Source organism: Aethalodelphis obliquidens, unplaced genomic scaffold (genome assembly GCF_003676395.1).
Source record: "Aethalodelphis obliquidens isolate GAN/ISIS:26980383/991018 unplaced genomic scaffold, ASM367639v1 scaffold17, whole genome shotgun sequence".
Classification (NCBI taxonomy): Eukaryota; Metazoa; Chordata; class Mammalia; order Artiodactyla; family Delphinidae; genus Aethalodelphis; species Aethalodelphis obliquidens.
This window is the reverse complement of record NW_020837961.1, coordinates 2846727-2863121: the sequence shown is the minus strand read 5'-3', so window position 1 is coordinate 2863121 and position 16395 is coordinate 2846727. Positions and strand designations below refer to the sequence as shown.

At 43.7% G+C, this 16395-nt stretch overlaps 1 protein-coding gene across 5 annotated transcripts in view; it reads right to left on the bottom strand.

The window, feature by feature from the left end:
- RAPGEF2 (Rap guanine nucleotide exchange factor 2) overlaps nt 1–16395 on the bottom strand; it is a 246466-nt gene that overhangs the window by 162295 nt on the left and 67776 nt on the right. For all 5 annotated transcript variants that reach the window (XM_027116832.1, XM_027116838.1, XM_027116833.1 and 2 more), the window contains exon 2: nt 2189–2259. In XM_027116832.1, the coding sequence (XP_026972633.1) occupies nt 2189–2259 (71 nt within the window). The remainder of the gene's footprint in view (nt 1–2188; nt 2260–16395) is intronic.

The following is a 16395-nucleotide window of genomic DNA, read 5'->3' as shown; positions in this document are numbered from 1 at the left end:
ATGTTATACTATATATATGTAGTATGTATACACGTATAAACACACACACACATAACTCAGCAGGCTCTTGCTTCCTGCACTGAGTGGCCCCAGTCACTCTGCTCTTTACAGATTCTTGGCCTCCACTCCCACTGGACCTTCCTCCTCCCCTCTGCAAATATGCTGCCTCTGACCCACCTGTATGAAGGGAGTAAACCTTAGAAAAATAATGCTGTGTGGAAAAGACGTACAGTATGTCAGTGAGGACCTGGAAACCTTTCCATTGTATAGAGTGTGTGATCTTACAGCAACACAGGCAATTAACTGCACGTCACCAACTGCTCAGGATCAACGCACTGCTTGCATACGGACAGCCCCACGGTACACAAAGTGAGGCTCCCACAGTGGAAAGCCTCCCCTCCTTCCTAGCAGACCAGTGTTCCACTGCCCAGCACTCAATAAACAGACCTGGACAACCTTGAGGAAGAGCTTTTTTTTTTTGCTAAAATTGGATAACTGTATTGTGTGGAAGTCTTAACTCTTCTCTATTAATCCCAGGGGTAAAATTTTATTTATAAAATTCAAAGGAAATAACTTCTCTAAATTAAGACAAGACGTACTTTTCCCAGAAAGGGTAGTTATTACAAAGCAGTTTATCCAAGTCATCGAGTTTATCTGTGCTTCTTTTCTTGCTATTATTCATTCTGCTATCCTGATCTTCTTCTAAAAAAGGACTCAAGTTAGTTGATGTCTTGCATAAATATGAGAAACAAACGACTTTTTGACACAAGCAGAACAAGAGACACATCTTAAAGGTGACTCCTTGTAAGTTCATGCCAACATAGCTGAATAGTCTCCAAAATAGACTTCTTTAAGGTCTGAGTCTGCTAAGCTACACTGTTGAAGTTGTCAGTTGTTTCTAACCAAAATTTACTCGTGAAATAGCAGAAAATGGTTAGTGGGTGTACGGGGCTTTATTGTATTACCTCTACTTTCGTAATCTTAAAACTATTCGTAAGATGTATTAAAATTTTCCTTTTTCTATTGCACCAAATTACTATTACCTAAGTAATTTTATAACTACATATACTATAGACACACATTATATAATTGATATATCTGAATATTATTGAAATATTATCCATGTGTAGTCATATGCATATGGCAATGTGACATTTATATTTTCATATTAATTCATTCATTTGCGTTTGCAGGTTAACTGCATTCAATTAAACAGACAATTGGCACTATAATTTTTTCCTAGGATAGCTGTCATCAAAAAACATAAAATGAAATTTACACACTTTAGAGATTATCCTTGCTTTAATTTGAGCCGTCTTCCAAATTCCCAATGGTTTTGCTCTTTCTAATAAAACTTTAATTTAAATCATTTTCATTACAAATTCAATTTTAGAAGTATTCAATCCTCTTGACACTTTTTTCAATTAACAACTAAATATGAAATTGACATGCTCACAAATTAACTAGTATTTAAAGAGTAAAGGGGAAATACACAGAAAACGTATTCCTTTCATAATTAAAAACTGCTGGTATCAAAAGTAGCTGGAGACAACAAAACTTTCCCATAACGTCCTAGTTGGGGTTTATATGTAATGCGTCTTCCTAAGGTCCTTTATTTTCTATTCCAGTTAATCACTGGATTATACAAGATGTTTCTGATCTTTTAATGTAAGCCCAGATAACCATAAATAAGGTTGCTGTATCACTGCACAAGAGAAGTGGTAAGATTTTTATATGAATGGACTATATAAAAAACAACTATGGTATAAACTGAATTTCCCAGAAAAGGGCAGTCAACTTAATGCAATAAATATGTTATATATAAAGACCTAGAACATACTAAAACAGTGAACTGAATCATTCTTGGAACAGTTAAACACATTCTGGTTTCTTATGTAGCTGAGCGCTAGGAAGCAGATTTTTATTTGCCAGGATGGCAAATAATGCTCCTTCGGTGTATTCACCAAGTGGTGTTTATTACTTCAGGTGGGGAGGGCAGGGAGAGGGACGGGAAGCAGAGAGGTGATCACTACGGCAGAAACGTCGGAAATTATTATATGGATGTAAAACTTACAAGGCCAGATGAGGCAGAGTTTTCACAAGTCAGTCATCTTTAATCCTACTTCTAAACAATAATAATCACATAAAATCCAAGCATGCTACTGTTATTCATATTAAAATGCCTTACCTAAGCTGGTGCTCCCTCAGGTTGGATAAGGCTTCCATACCATGTAAATAGGAGTACACGATTTCCAGATCCTGTTTGAAAAAGAGGACAGAAATTATTAAACTTGTCGGGAAAAGAGGCTTCTAAAATAAGGCATTATATTAACAGACCAAATTTAAAATAGCTTTTTTTTAAATACAAGCTTTTAGACATCAAAAATCACATTATTCAGAGAAATGCTGGACTGCACAAAATGTCATGCATCACAACTGCCTTTGGGATACATAGAAAGGCCATTAAAATATAAACTAAATTGGCTCAAATTTACAAAAATAAATTCCTCATAAATTGTTATCACCTATTTCCCAGCTTTTACATCAAAATATCAAATGTAAAGTTTTAATTTTAAAGTATAAATATTTACCAATTCCATCATTAAATGATTTTCTTAGTCAATATAAAATTAATGCATGTTATTTCATGCCTACACTTAAAAATGAGCATGAATTCAATTGTTTTCTATTCTTACCAAATGACATTTCTTATATGCAGAAATATTTAAATTTAAATATTCTCTTTTAGAAAAAGAGACATGCCTTGCTTTTCCAGATCATATTACAATACATAAAAAAAGATTCATAGTTATTCATGAACGTTTAGAACAGGTAAAAATTCAAAATCCTGTTTATATTCATTTATATGCAAGCCAGCAGGGAATTAGTATTTTTTTTAATTAAGGTATAGTTGATGTACAATATTATATAAGTTTTGGATGTACAAAAGTTAGTATTTTAAAACTCCAATGAGGGGGCATCCCTGGTGGCGCAGTGGTTAAGAATCTGCCTGCCAATGCAGGGGACACGGGTTCAAGCCCTGGTCCGGAAAGATCCCACATGCCGCGGAGCAACGAAGCCCGTGCGCCACAACTACTGAGCCTGCGCTCTAGAACCCACGAGCCACAACTACTGAGCCCGAGTGCCACAACTACTGAAGCCCACGCGCCTAGAGCCTGTGCTCCGAAACAAGAGAAGCCACCGCGATGAGAAGCCCGCGCACTGCAAGGAAGAGTAGTCCCCGGCCGCCGCAACTGGAGAAAGTCCACGAGCTGGAACAAAGACCCAATGCAGCCAAATATTAAAAAAAACAAACTTAAAAAGAAAGACTCCAGTGAATATCTAGCAGTTTCTGATCTCAAGAATACAAATCTACATTTACTCCTCCCCTAAATCTTAGCCAAAATGTAAAACAAATGTATTTTAAGAACTTTGTAAAATTACCCTTTTAAAATAATAGCTCTACTGAGATACAATTCACACATCATTTTCTTTTCTTTTTTTCTTGCAGGGGGCCACAGCCGCACTGTGCACAGGACCCAATCCAGGAAGTGGGCATGACCCTCCCTGGCCCCTGGCTCCACCCGGGCTGCCCCCTCCTCCTAGAGATGAGCCGCTGTGAGTGGGCCCAGGGCTGCCGGACTCGCCAGAACTCAAGATTTATCACTTGTGAATAATTGCGTGGTTTGTGTTCGTCCATCACCACCGTAATTCCTGAACATTTTTACCACCCAAAAGACAACCCCGCACCCTGTAGCATTCACTCCCCATCCTCCCTTCCCCCAGCTCCTGGCAACTGTTAATCTGCTTTGTGTCTATGGATTTGCCTCCTCTGGACATTTCCTGTAAATGGAATCTCACAAGGGAAACACACGACCTTTTGTGACCGCCTTCTTTCTCTTGGCCTAATAGCTTCAGGGTTCATCTAGGCTGCAGCAGGTAACGAGACGTTCCTTTGTATCACCGAATAGTACTCCATTATAGAGAGATGCCACAGTTTATCCGCTCATCCACTGACGGACATTTGGGTTCTTCCTACTTTACGGCCGGTATGAATAATGCTCTTGTGAATTCTCATGCATACGTTTTTGTTTGCACACCCGTCTTCAGTCCTGATGGGTATATGTATACCTGCGAGTAGAACTGCTCATTCGCATGGTAACTCTGTGTTTAGCTTTTCAAGGAACTGCCGAATTGTTTACCTAAGTGGCTACATCATTTATAATCCTATCGGCAAGGTCTAAGGACTCTAATTTCTCCACATACATCCTTGTCAACACTAACGTCTGTCTCTTTTATTTTAGCCTTCCCAGGTGTGTTTGAAGGTGTTGATTTGCATTTCACTAATGACCAAGGGTGCTGACCATTTTTCATGTGCTTATTGGCCATTCGTACATCTTTGGGTAAATACCTATTCAATTCTTTGTTCACTTTTCTTTTCCCCCAGGGGTTATTTATTCTTTTTTTCTTAACACCTTTATTGGAGTATAATTGCTTTACAATCGTGTGTTAGTTTCTGCTGTATAACAAAATGAATCAGCTGTATGTATACATATATCTCCATACCCTGTCCCTCTTGCGTCTCCCTCCACCCTCCCTATCCCACCCCTCTAGGTGGTCACAAAGCACCGAGCTGATCTCCCTGTTTATGCAGCTGTTTCCCACTAGCTATTTATTTTACATTTGGTAGTGTATACATGTCCATGACACTCTCTCACTTCGTCCCAGCTTACCCTTCCCCCTCCCCGTGTCCTCAAGTCCATTCTCTATGTCTGTGTCTTTATTCCTGTCCTGCCCCTAGGTTCTTCAGAATCTTTTTTTTTTTTTTAAGATTCCATATATATGTTAGCATACAGTATTTTTCTCCTTCTGACTTACTTCACTCTGTATGACAGACTCTAGGTCCATCCACCTCACTACCAATAACTCAATTTCATTTCTTTTTATGGCTGAGTAATATTCCATTGTATATATGTGCCACATCTTCTTTATCCATTCATCCATCAATGGACACTTATGTTGCTTCCATGTCCTGGCTATTGTAAATAGGGCTGCAATGAACGCTGTCATACATGTCCCTTTTTGAATTATGGTTTTCTCCGGGTATATGCCCAGTAGTGGGATTGCTGGGCCATATGGTAGTCCTATTTTTAGTTTTTTAAGGAACCTCTATACTGTTCTCCATAGTGGCTGCACCAATTTACATTCCCACCAACAGTGCAAGAGGGTTCCCTTTTCTCCACACCCTCTCCAGCATTTACTGTTTGTAGACTTTTGAATGATGGCCATTCTGACCAGCGTGAGGTGATACCTCACTGTAGTTTTGATTTATATTTCTCTAATGATTAGTGATGTTGAGCATTTTTTCACGTGTCTGTTGGCCATCTGTATATCTTCTTTGGAGAAACGTATGTTTAGGTCTTCTGCCCATTTTTGGATTGGGTTGTTTGTTTTTTTGATATTGAGCTGCATGAGGTGCTTGTATATTTTGGAGATGAATCCTTTGTCAGTTGCTGTTCATTTTTTAATTGGGTTATGTATCTTTATTATTGCATTTTAAGAATTCTTTATGTACTCTGGATAGAAGACCCTTATCAGGTACATTATCAGTAAATACTTTCTCCCTTTCTGTGGCCAGTCATTTCACTTGGATGGTGCCCTTTGAAGTACAAAGTTCTTAATTTTGATGAAGTCCAGTTTACCTACTTTTTCTTTTCTGCGTATGCTTTTAGAGTCACATTTAAGAAACCATGATCTAATCCAAGGTCACAACAATTCATTAATATATTTGCTTCTAAGAGCTTCTTCTTCCACAGCTTTAGCTCTTACGTTTAAGTCTACAATCCATTTTTAATTACTTTCATATTCAGTAAGGTAAGGGTCCAAGTTCACTCTTTTGCGTGCAGATATCCAGTTATCCCATCACCCTTTGTTAAAAATACTATTGTTTCCCCAGTGAATTGTACTGGTGCCCTTGCTGAAAATCAGCTGACCATAAATGCCAGTGTTCATTTCTGGACTCAGATCTATTCCATTGGTCTGTATGTCCATCCTCGTTCCACGACCACTGTCTCACTTATGCAGCTTTGGAGCAAGTGTGAAATCAGAAACTGTGAGTGTTCCAACCTTATTCTACTTTTCTGCGTGCCTTGTGTTCACATTTGAATTTTAGAATCAGCTTGTGCATCTCTGCAGAAAAGCCAGCTGGGGTTTTAATAAGAGTTGCACTGAATCTGATGATCAGTTCAGGTAGTACAGCCATCATAACAGTATCAAGTCTCCCAATCTATGACATGGGATGTTTTTCCATTGAATTAGGTGTTCCTTAATTCCTTTCAACTATGTTCTCTACTTCTCAGTGTACAAATCTTGCACTACTCTGGTTAAATTTAATCTTCTCTTTTGATTAAGAAAAAATTTCTGCAACCTTAGGGATACCTTTGAGAATAGTTCAAACTATGTGTGCACTTAGATTTCAGGTATCAAGGGCACAGGGAAGGGACAGTGGCTCGCAGAATAACTAGGTAAGGAATTCAAAACCTTCCTAAGAGGATTCCAAGAAGGTTTTCAGCCTAAAATATAGTATTGTACACCTTAAAACAATATTATGATGTGTTAAGAGGAAAAAAATACCTCATTTATAATTCTCAATTGTCCCAATTTAAAATTTATTAATACTAGAAGTTTAAAGTGTCGCCCTCTAATGGTCAACTTTCAAATAAGCTGATGGACTTTAATTTTATTCATCTGTAGTTTTGTTATTTCCCATAAGTCTTTTAAAAGCTATTTATAGATTGAAATCTAAGTCTAGACCTAAAAATGCAATACAAGTAAGAAAGCTAAAACGAAACCTTCCCCGCCATCCAGTTACCAGAGTGCATTCCTAAAGCTATAAATCCCTTCTTTAGACGCAGTCGTACCCCAGTCTTAATATTCTATTTGCAGGTAGGGAAAGCCAACAAAAAGGTCCTAATTAATGAGTTTTCTTTAATACTTATAACAGAAAGTCCTTCTGAATAACGCTAAGGTTCACATTCTCTTTTAGGTATTACAAATATGTGCCACTTGCAGTCCTTACATAGTATAGAAGGCCACCCTCCCATTTCTGAAGAGCTTATCATCTGAATCTAACACGAAAGTCTCACACTTTTTTCACTGAAATACCAATCAGCCCCTTACAAGCTGCCCAAGGCCCACAGTACTTCCATCTAAGCAAACAGACAAGACGATTATGTTCATTAACCTTCATCGGGCATATATAATATTTACACTGACCAAAAATGTCTATTTAGGAAAGGAGTAGAAAGAAATAGGGGTTTTTGAAAGCTGGGGAAGGCAGAAGTCTGAAAGAAACCTGAAAGGAACAAGAATCTGGAAGATTCAAGTCAGAGTGGAGCAAAAGAACAGCCGTAACCCTTCAAAGACAACAGGCCTGGATGTAACCGAGTGTCTTCTCCTTCAAACCGGCAAAGCAGAAGCCAAGTAAAGAGGCGCGTTCCTTGATGCTGCGGCGCTTCATTCATCTGTCGCTCTCTAACGTTATGGGGTTTCCTAGTTGGACGAGGGCACCTTCCTGGATAAGTTATGATGTCACGCCCATTACGAGTGTCAGCACTGCATCCATAAACTTAGCAACTTTGAGTATGAATGCATAACCTGCATGATTACACAGAATCTATCTATGAACAATAACTACTACCATTATTTCTTCATCTTAAGACAATATGCATAACTAAAACCTGCAGATTCAATACGGCTGTTTATTAGTTCATAAAAACGTGCAGGACCACTGCGTGCCCTTACCAATAGGGCGCTGACATAAGTGACAAGTCAGGAAACTGTTTCAGGGCCTGTAATATGCACTGAGCGTGTGCGTTACACCATTACTGCAGGAGCAAATTTAAAATGCAGTTTGTCCTTCTGTCTGTGTGTAGCTGCATAAATAAAACACCTGCACCGCACATAATCCTGATGTTTGGGGGCAGAGTAAGTTTAAACATGTGTCTGTCAAGCAATACAGAACCAAAGAATCTGGTGCAACTGTGTCGCGTATTTTAGATGTGTGGCCAGACCATGAGCTTCTTCAATGAACTCAACGATTACGTCCAGAGTTTCTCTATTACTCTTAGAAGAAGTCATCTCAAAGGAAACTTTTACCTGGTCTATGCCACGAGGAGCCTGGAAACTCGAGGCGCAGACGTCATTATTCTAACACGAAGCCTTCACGCTGAAGGCTGGTTCATCTAGCTGGAATTAGACGACTTTACAAATATATTCCACCTCAACCTGAGATCTCTTCTTTGTAACTAACAGAAGGAACAGTAAGAAACTGACATCTAGACGGCAGGCAACAAACAAGTCCATGCAATGTTTCACTTGGGACCAGCACAGGTTTGGGTAAGTAGGAAAGCTTAGGAAAAAGGCATCGGGAAATCTCTGCTCTCAGACTCCAAGGGATGAAAGACAACTGAGCAGAGATGAGCCGGGGAGATTGCAAACTAAAGGAAGGCCAGCCGTGTAGCCACACTTCCCTGCAACACTGAGCCTGGTGGCCAAATAGCAGGTTTACCAGTGATGAGGGATTGCAGGTGACGTGAACGACACTGGAAGGCAAAAAGGAACACACGTTTTCTTCTTTCCTAGGGGCAAGGTAGATTGGGCGGTATTCTGAAATAGGCAAATATGGCCTTTTGAATCTTCTTATCAATTTTTTTCTACCCTCTCCCCAGGTGTCCAGCGACCTCACATCATGCCGTCACTCTGGGCGCCCTGCCTTGGTCTAGAAGCTAAAGGGAGATGATGTGAACACAAACGTGAGTGATCCCTAGGGCTTTGCCGCATCTTCCCTGGGGACCTGTTGGTCAGCATCTGCATTTCCACAGTCCAAACAAATCTCTAGGTGGTAGGAGATTTCAGAAATGAAATACACCGGGGACGCGAGGAAGGAGACCCGGGGACAGAGGCTCTGCCGGGAGCTGCCTGGCCCCTCCGAGCTCGCCCCTCACGCTTCCTCCACTTTCCACGTGGAGGTTTCAACCCTCATCTCCCCTTTGCGGTTGGCCTTTGTTAGAATAACCCAGGAGTTGGTAAGGAACGGCCTTCACCCAGCAAGGGAGCAAAAAGGCACAGGGGTGGGTGCTGAGGAGTGCTGCTGCTCAAACCAGCCCGGTATCTGCCGCGTGGGCAGCATCTCAGAGCAAGCTTCCTCGTAAGGGGAACAGGGAAGTGCGTGCCCTTCAGGGACTTACCTCCTGGGTTCTTTTTTTTTTTTTCTCTCTCTACACAAATGAGACATTCAGAGTGAAGTTATGTTTCAACAAACTTGACTATAGGAAAAAAAAAAAATGCTGCAGCACTACATCACCTAAAGCATCAAACTGTGTCGTTTCTGTCCAGAAACCATGACCTGCAAACAACTTGCAAACCTCCCCACTGCACCTCCCAGGGCAAATGAAACCCATCTGACTATTACTATTTTAAAGGGCCCTCAAAAACTATAAGCTATTTCCCGCCCCCCCCCAATTCTCTAGTCCTGGATACAAACAGGAACAGATTGCTTTAACCAGGAAGCAGCGTTTTTCAGAACAATAGGCCTTTTCTAGAAAGGACATCCTTTTTTAAAAATAGATGTTATTTGAAGGCAGAGAAAAGTCATAAAACCACTGTAGCCCAGCAGACAAGAACACTGACCGGCCAATTGGAATGCAGTTTTCCATGAAAAAGACTTTTTTTTTTTAGTCCCGAATGTAAACAATGTATCTGAACCCAAAAGCATCCTCTACGTCGTTTGGGAGAACGACTGTTCACAACCTAAAGGATCATCTCGCCCAGAGCGTGTAAACACAACCCAGCTCAACCGGAAGAAGCCAGGCACAGCTCCTACATCTTGGGCACATTCTCCAGCACCTCCTTAGAGGCTCACTCAGGGTATAATCGGCTTCAGAGCAGACTTACAATTCACCGAAAACCAGGTTTTAATTTCCTAGCTTAGCAGCATGGGGATTGGCTAACAACTTACGGTCTATTTTAACACGATCTTTGAAGCGCTGAAAGAGGAGACGCACCCTCCACCTCCCCCCCACCCTCCACAGACGCATATTTTGCACTGCACTGTGAGAAAGAATATATCCTTTTCCTTTAAAGTGAGTTTTGTTTCACATTATGGAGCTACATATTTGAACTATAACCAGAAGCGAGGTGGTCAAAGGTACAACCTTCCGGTTACCAATTTTTTAAAACAAAAAACAAGTACGGTTGATTCCTTTAAAAAGACTGTATCTCAGGCTTCCCTGGTGGCGCAGTGGTTGGGAGTCCGCCTGCCGATGCAGGGGACATGGGTTCGTGTCCCAGTCCGGGAGGATCCCACATGCCCCGGAGCGGCTGGGCCCGTGAGCCATGGCCGCTGAGCCTGTGCGTCCGGAGCCTGTGCTCCGCAAGGGGAGAAGCTAAGGCCAAGCCCGCGCTAGAGCTTGCGGCCTATGGAGGCCCACGCGGTGAGGGACCCGGGCGCCCTGCCTGCCCTGCCGGGACCAGGAAGCATGCTACTGAGCCAACTGCTCTCCCTCGTCAAGACAAGAAGGTACCGCAGCCTTCCTGGCCAGGGACCACTAGCAAGGAATAAGAGTTAGTTCTGAACGATATTAACAAGGAGGTTAAAAGCTAGACTATCCAAGGCCCGAGCTCAAGGCCACGGCGCACGGGGGAGGGTCAGAAGGGGGAGAGGTCTGCACACTTTGCTGTGTCTACCGACACGGGGGTAAGCTGAAAAGTTTTACCTGGGAGAGGCCACACTTCTTTACGCTGAAACACGTAAAAGCCATCCTCGGACAGACAGTGGAAAGAACATGAGCACTGGTGTCAAATGGAGCAGAGCCCAGGCCGTCCTCCCCACTGCTGCCCAATGTGAGACCCTGCACGTGCTACCGAGACTCTGTCCGCACACCAGCATGACTCCACCTACTTGGCTGGGCTGTGTCACCAAAATGACATACAATTTCATAACGACACACGGCACATACAGACCCTTGAAAAGTTGGGTAGCTGATTTCCTTACCTATGAGATCTGCAGACAGGCACACAGGAATGCCAAGAATTACAAAATTTTAAATATCCCTGAAATTTATATACATCAGATTTTGTATAAATCACTGCATCCTTTTCATATGTATCTCTATCCAAAAAAAAAAAAAAAGTCAAGTGAATTATTCATGAAACACGTCAAGGGCCCCTGGATGGCCTGCTGTGTCAATCCAGCTTTTATATCCGGTGGGACCGGAGGGGGGGTGCCAGCCGCCCGCAGAGCGCAGACCTGCTTGCACTTCTGAAGCTTGTCGCCGCCTGCCTCCAGGGCTCCCCTGGCTGGCTTCGCAGGAGAGCCCCCTGTCACCGACCCTCGCACCCCTTCCATGCACGCGGCCGGCAGCGCGTGGTGCAGCCCAACACAAAGCCCCTCAAACCCCCTGCCTGCAGGGACCTCCCTCCTGAGCCGTCACAGCCTCCCGGGCTGCAAACCCGCACGGGCACCCCACGTGCGCTCTGTGCAGCCGTTTTACCTTCCGGGGGGCACCTGTTATCTCCTCGGTCAGAGAACAGACACCCCAAAGTCACTGCTTTCTTTCACACCTCTTTCTCATCTCTGCAACAGGGAAAGGTGTTCTCAGCCCCGGTACCCAGACAGACTGAGGCAAGCGTGCACACGGCCACCAGGCGGCAGAGCGGACCGGCGGTCCCTCTAGGCCTGGGTCTCACAGGGCGCGCCCACTGCTCGTGCACATGTAAGTAGGAGACTGGACCTTTACAGCATCCCTGAGGGTGGCTCAGAGACCACGACCGTCCTTTCTCCTCCGCTCCTAATGAAAGGGGACGGGGGACAGGAAACGGGCCCACCAACACTCCCATTAAAGTCACTTCATTTCTACCATCCCGAGCAGGGAGAAATCTTATTTTAAACCGGGTACCGCCCTCAACCCTACACACCCTGGGAAAGAACCAGAGCGTTTAAAACAAAGATGTCCAATCACTACACTGCTGAGCTGTCTGGGGCCCTCTTGCCTCACACCCCAGGAAATTACATCATCACATAGTTCAGGGAAATGTAAGGAAAAATCCATGGTGGAGTGCATGACTTTCAGTAAAACTTTTTTTTTTTTGACATGTCAGTATCACTTTATTAAATGTGACAAGTGTACCATCCTTGTAAAATATTAATAATAGGAAAAACTGTGTGGAGGACATACGAGAACTCTCTGTACTATCCTCTCAGTTTTTCTGTAAATCTAAAACTGTCCTAAAAATAAAGTTTTTTTCTTAAGTTTTTATTGGCGTATAGTTTATTTACAATGTTGTGTTTTAGCTTCTGCTGTACAGCAAAGTGATTCAGTAAAACTCTTAAGTCTGTTCTTAAACAGCAATTTCAACCCTAAATCATATGAAGGCTGTTTCTGAGCTTACTAATTTATACCCGAAAGGAAGACAGTCCCCCAGAGCTTTGATTTCATTCAAATGCACATATCAAAATGCAGAAAAACAAAAATGTTAAAAAAACAAAAAAACAAAAACCGCAGGAAAACCTGGTGATTATTTTACTGGTCATCTAGACTCAGCCTGGATACCTTCCTTCAGCCCCAGGCTCTTGAGCGCTGCATCTTTACAAGACACGTGGATGAGGAATCCCAGGAGTAAAACATACAGGTTCAAGCTATTCTGTTTGTCCAAAATCTCCTCAGATGTTCCTACATCTTTAAAAAAGAGAGTGTTTGAACAGTTCCTAAACTTGAGACAGGGATAATTATAAGGTAAGTACCTCTTGAATTAGCCATGAAAATTACAAAACAGACCTCGGGGTTAAGCAGAGCACAGGCTGCCACGCCTCCTCTGTTTCTAGCTGGCAGCAGGGAGCCCAGGAGCCTCACACTACAGGGGAGATGAGCTGCAGAGGCAGAGGAGTACTTCCTACATTCTAAGGAGCAGAGGACGTATCGCACGCAATCCTCACCCTCACTGAAGAGAACGTGAGAGTTAAATGATGCAGCAACAGCAGCCATCCGGTGGCAGCTCTTATGCTCCTAAATGGGCAGCGTTCTGTTTAGCAACTGAGACACACGTTACGCCCTTGCACTCACCGCCGTGTCCGAGGGGAAAAGAGCAAGTAAGTTTGGTCTGTGAAGGTTAAAATTTCTCATTAGAAAAAAATCAACAATTTCATTGTAACTAAAAACTCATCGGGCGGACAAATAAGAAAAATATCAAGTGTCTAAATCAGTCCACAATTCCTGTTTTCAAGGGTCAGTATGTGTATTTCCACTTCAGAACAATGCCCACGACCAAGCTGACACCTCCCCCGAATCCACATCTGTCTGGCAGCGGGAACAAACATCACAACAGATCTTCACTGTGAAGTATCTACTTTATTTTAATCCCTCAGACTGCAAAATGTGTAGTCAAATTTGAATTGCACGGACACAGATGAACGCACTAGAAAATGATGTGCCGTGAACTGAATGCCAGTCTGGTTTTTGTTCTCCGTGAATAAGAGAGCAGGCAGTGAATGAGCACATTTTAAGTTAACATTTAAACATCTGATTAAGTACAACCGGAAAGGTCAATCAGCTGTATACATACACACATGTGCGCGCGCACACACACACACACACACACACACACACACCTTCCGCCCCACCCCCACCCCCAACTAGGATAAAATGATTCCTGGACCATCTTCCCTTTCAATTTAAAAAAAAGAAAAAAAAAAAAAAAGCCAAACATGCCCCTTCCACCCAGTTCTCCTCTAAGGACACAGTTACAACCTTGCGCCCAGTGTGGCACTCGTTCCCCAGGGATGGTCTGGCTCGGGTTAAGCCCTGCAGGAACCGAGCGGGTGCGGATGGGTGGAGGGGGCAGAGCCCACCGAAAACCTGGGCAACAAGGGCCCAGGGCTGCAGAACTACCCTCAGGACGCCTCCAGTTCCAAAGACCACCTAACTGCAGAGGCTCCTTGAAAGGTGTGCATTCGGAACCATTCACTGTGCCAGTCTGAGCATCCCTGCAGGACTGGGTTCGCACAGTCCTGGCGTAACAGAAGCAAAGCAGAGCAGGTCACTGAGGACACGGGCTGTCCACAGCCTCTTGGCAGAAAGGAAGCACTCCCGTATGAAAGCAGGTTTTAAATATAGAAAACGGCATTGCTGCTATTTTTCTAGGACAAAAGACAAAAATAATTTGACATATGTTTTTCCCATCTTGAATGTTTTACCGAGGAGTCAACCACCAAGAGCATTACTGATTGTCAAACTTTTTTTATTTCTCAAGCGGACAGGAGAAGCACATGCGAATGTTCTACCTAATCAATGAAAGCCTTCCAGCTATGTTCATCAGAAATGAACTAAACGCTAAAGACATTTTAGATACTGTTCGAAATTGGTCTCTTTCAGATCTGTCCATAAATAAATAATTCTAATCAAGTGCTCCACTGGAAAGCACAGCAGGTGGTAGTTTCTGAAGCATCCTACCTTTCAATCATGTTTCAAACTCTCCTTGGAAGTTAACATCTAACATCATTACTTTATAGCTGTCCTACTGCCCCCGACTATACAGGATGTACCACGTGCGTCTGACAGCTTAAATTTGTGGATGTGTATATTTGATCTATACACTGGACTCCATCACAATCATAAATAAATATAAATCAAGAGTCCTTTGGCTGGGCTTCCCTGGTGGCGCAGTGGTTGAGAGTCCGCCTGCCGATGCAGGGGACACAGGTTCGTGCCCCGGTCCGGGAGGATCCCACATGCTGCGGAGCGGCTGGGCCAGTGAGCCATGGCTGCTGAGCCTGCGCGTCTGGAGCCTGTGCTCCGCAACGGGAGAGGCCACAGCAGTGAGAGGTCCGCGTACCGCAAAAAAAAAAAACAAAAAAAACAAAGAACCCTTTGGCCATCAAAACAGCAATGCTCACACACACACACACACACACACACAGATACACACACACACACATCCCTGGAGACCTCGAGCATTATTACCAAGACCCTCCAGAAATCAGGAGGAGACAAAGAGCCCTTGGTGAAGTCGGTTACGGTGGGGGAGCCGTCACAGCCGGAAGGGGAATGAGAAGGAAGGTGGGAAGGCGGCCCCCAGCCCCACGTTTCCTAAACTGCTCAGAACTCAGAACGCCTGGCACTCCAGGGCCAGTGCGATAAAGGGGAGGTGGCTTTGCTGATCAGCTACTTCATCCCAGAACCAGAGGATCCACACAGGAAGAAGGAAAAGGAAGCTGTGAAATTTCCTTTTCCTGGTAAAGGACAAATTTCAAAGAAGCCTCGAGGAGGGGTTCCAAACGTAGGTCCACACGAAGGCCTTCTCTAGCATGTGGCAAAGTGAAAAAACAAGGGTGCTGTACGAGGTTCTGGACGAGCCAGAGGGGCTCAGCTTAAAGAGCTCAGCTTTGGGGATCATCGCCACTTTCACATGCTTCTTTTTGCTTCTATAATGTCATCCTTTGAAACCATATTGATACTAGGTGATGGTAATTCATTGTTCGAATATCATTAGCAGAAGAAGTCTGTTGTAATTGCCCACGTTATGTCGGCACCTCAATTTCTGACCGGTGGTCAGGAGGGTCAAGGGTCTCACTCGATGAAACCTAAGAACCTGGGGCACCCACTTAGGTGAGCCTGCCGCTAACGCGGGGATGAGGGGTGACCGCAAATTCCCCAAACTATTCACCTCTTACTTCCAGCTCTCATTCTCAAAACTTTCCGGAGAAAAGCACACTAGGTATTTTGACCCTCCCCCCAAAAAGAGATTTTTCAATAATTTTTATTAAAGAAATCTCTAAACATTATAATCTTCTGGTGGAATGCCGGGTCTTGGAATAGAATGGAAAATTTGCAGAAAATGTAGCAAGATGCTCTGGGCAGGGCAGGCGACGGGGGTGCACCCTGCGGGCACCTCTCCTCGGACCCTCGGCTCCCCAGTCCTGGCTCTGCGCTCCCGGCAGCCACTCAGCCTCTCTGTGCCTGTTTGCTCACCTGCAAACTGGAGAGGATGATGGTATCTAAAGGAAGATTCACAAAGCGCCGAGGACAGAGCCTTGGCCAAGAGCAGGCACCTTCTGAGCCCCAGCTACCATATTTATCACTCCGCTTTTAACAACAACGATGACAATCTCAGGCGGTCGGGTGCCACAGGGCGAAGGAGGCATCAGGAATTCTCCGGCCACGCTGCAGAGACATCCAGGCGACATACTCGGAACAGCACTGTAGTTTTTCCTTTGTGTCTTCTTAGGCGATTTCGGGTTTTAAAGTACAACACAGTGCTGCAAGAAGTAGCGAACCACTGGATTCGAAAATAAAGAATCCTAAACACAGCTCGTATTTTTCCTAATACCAATGACAACTT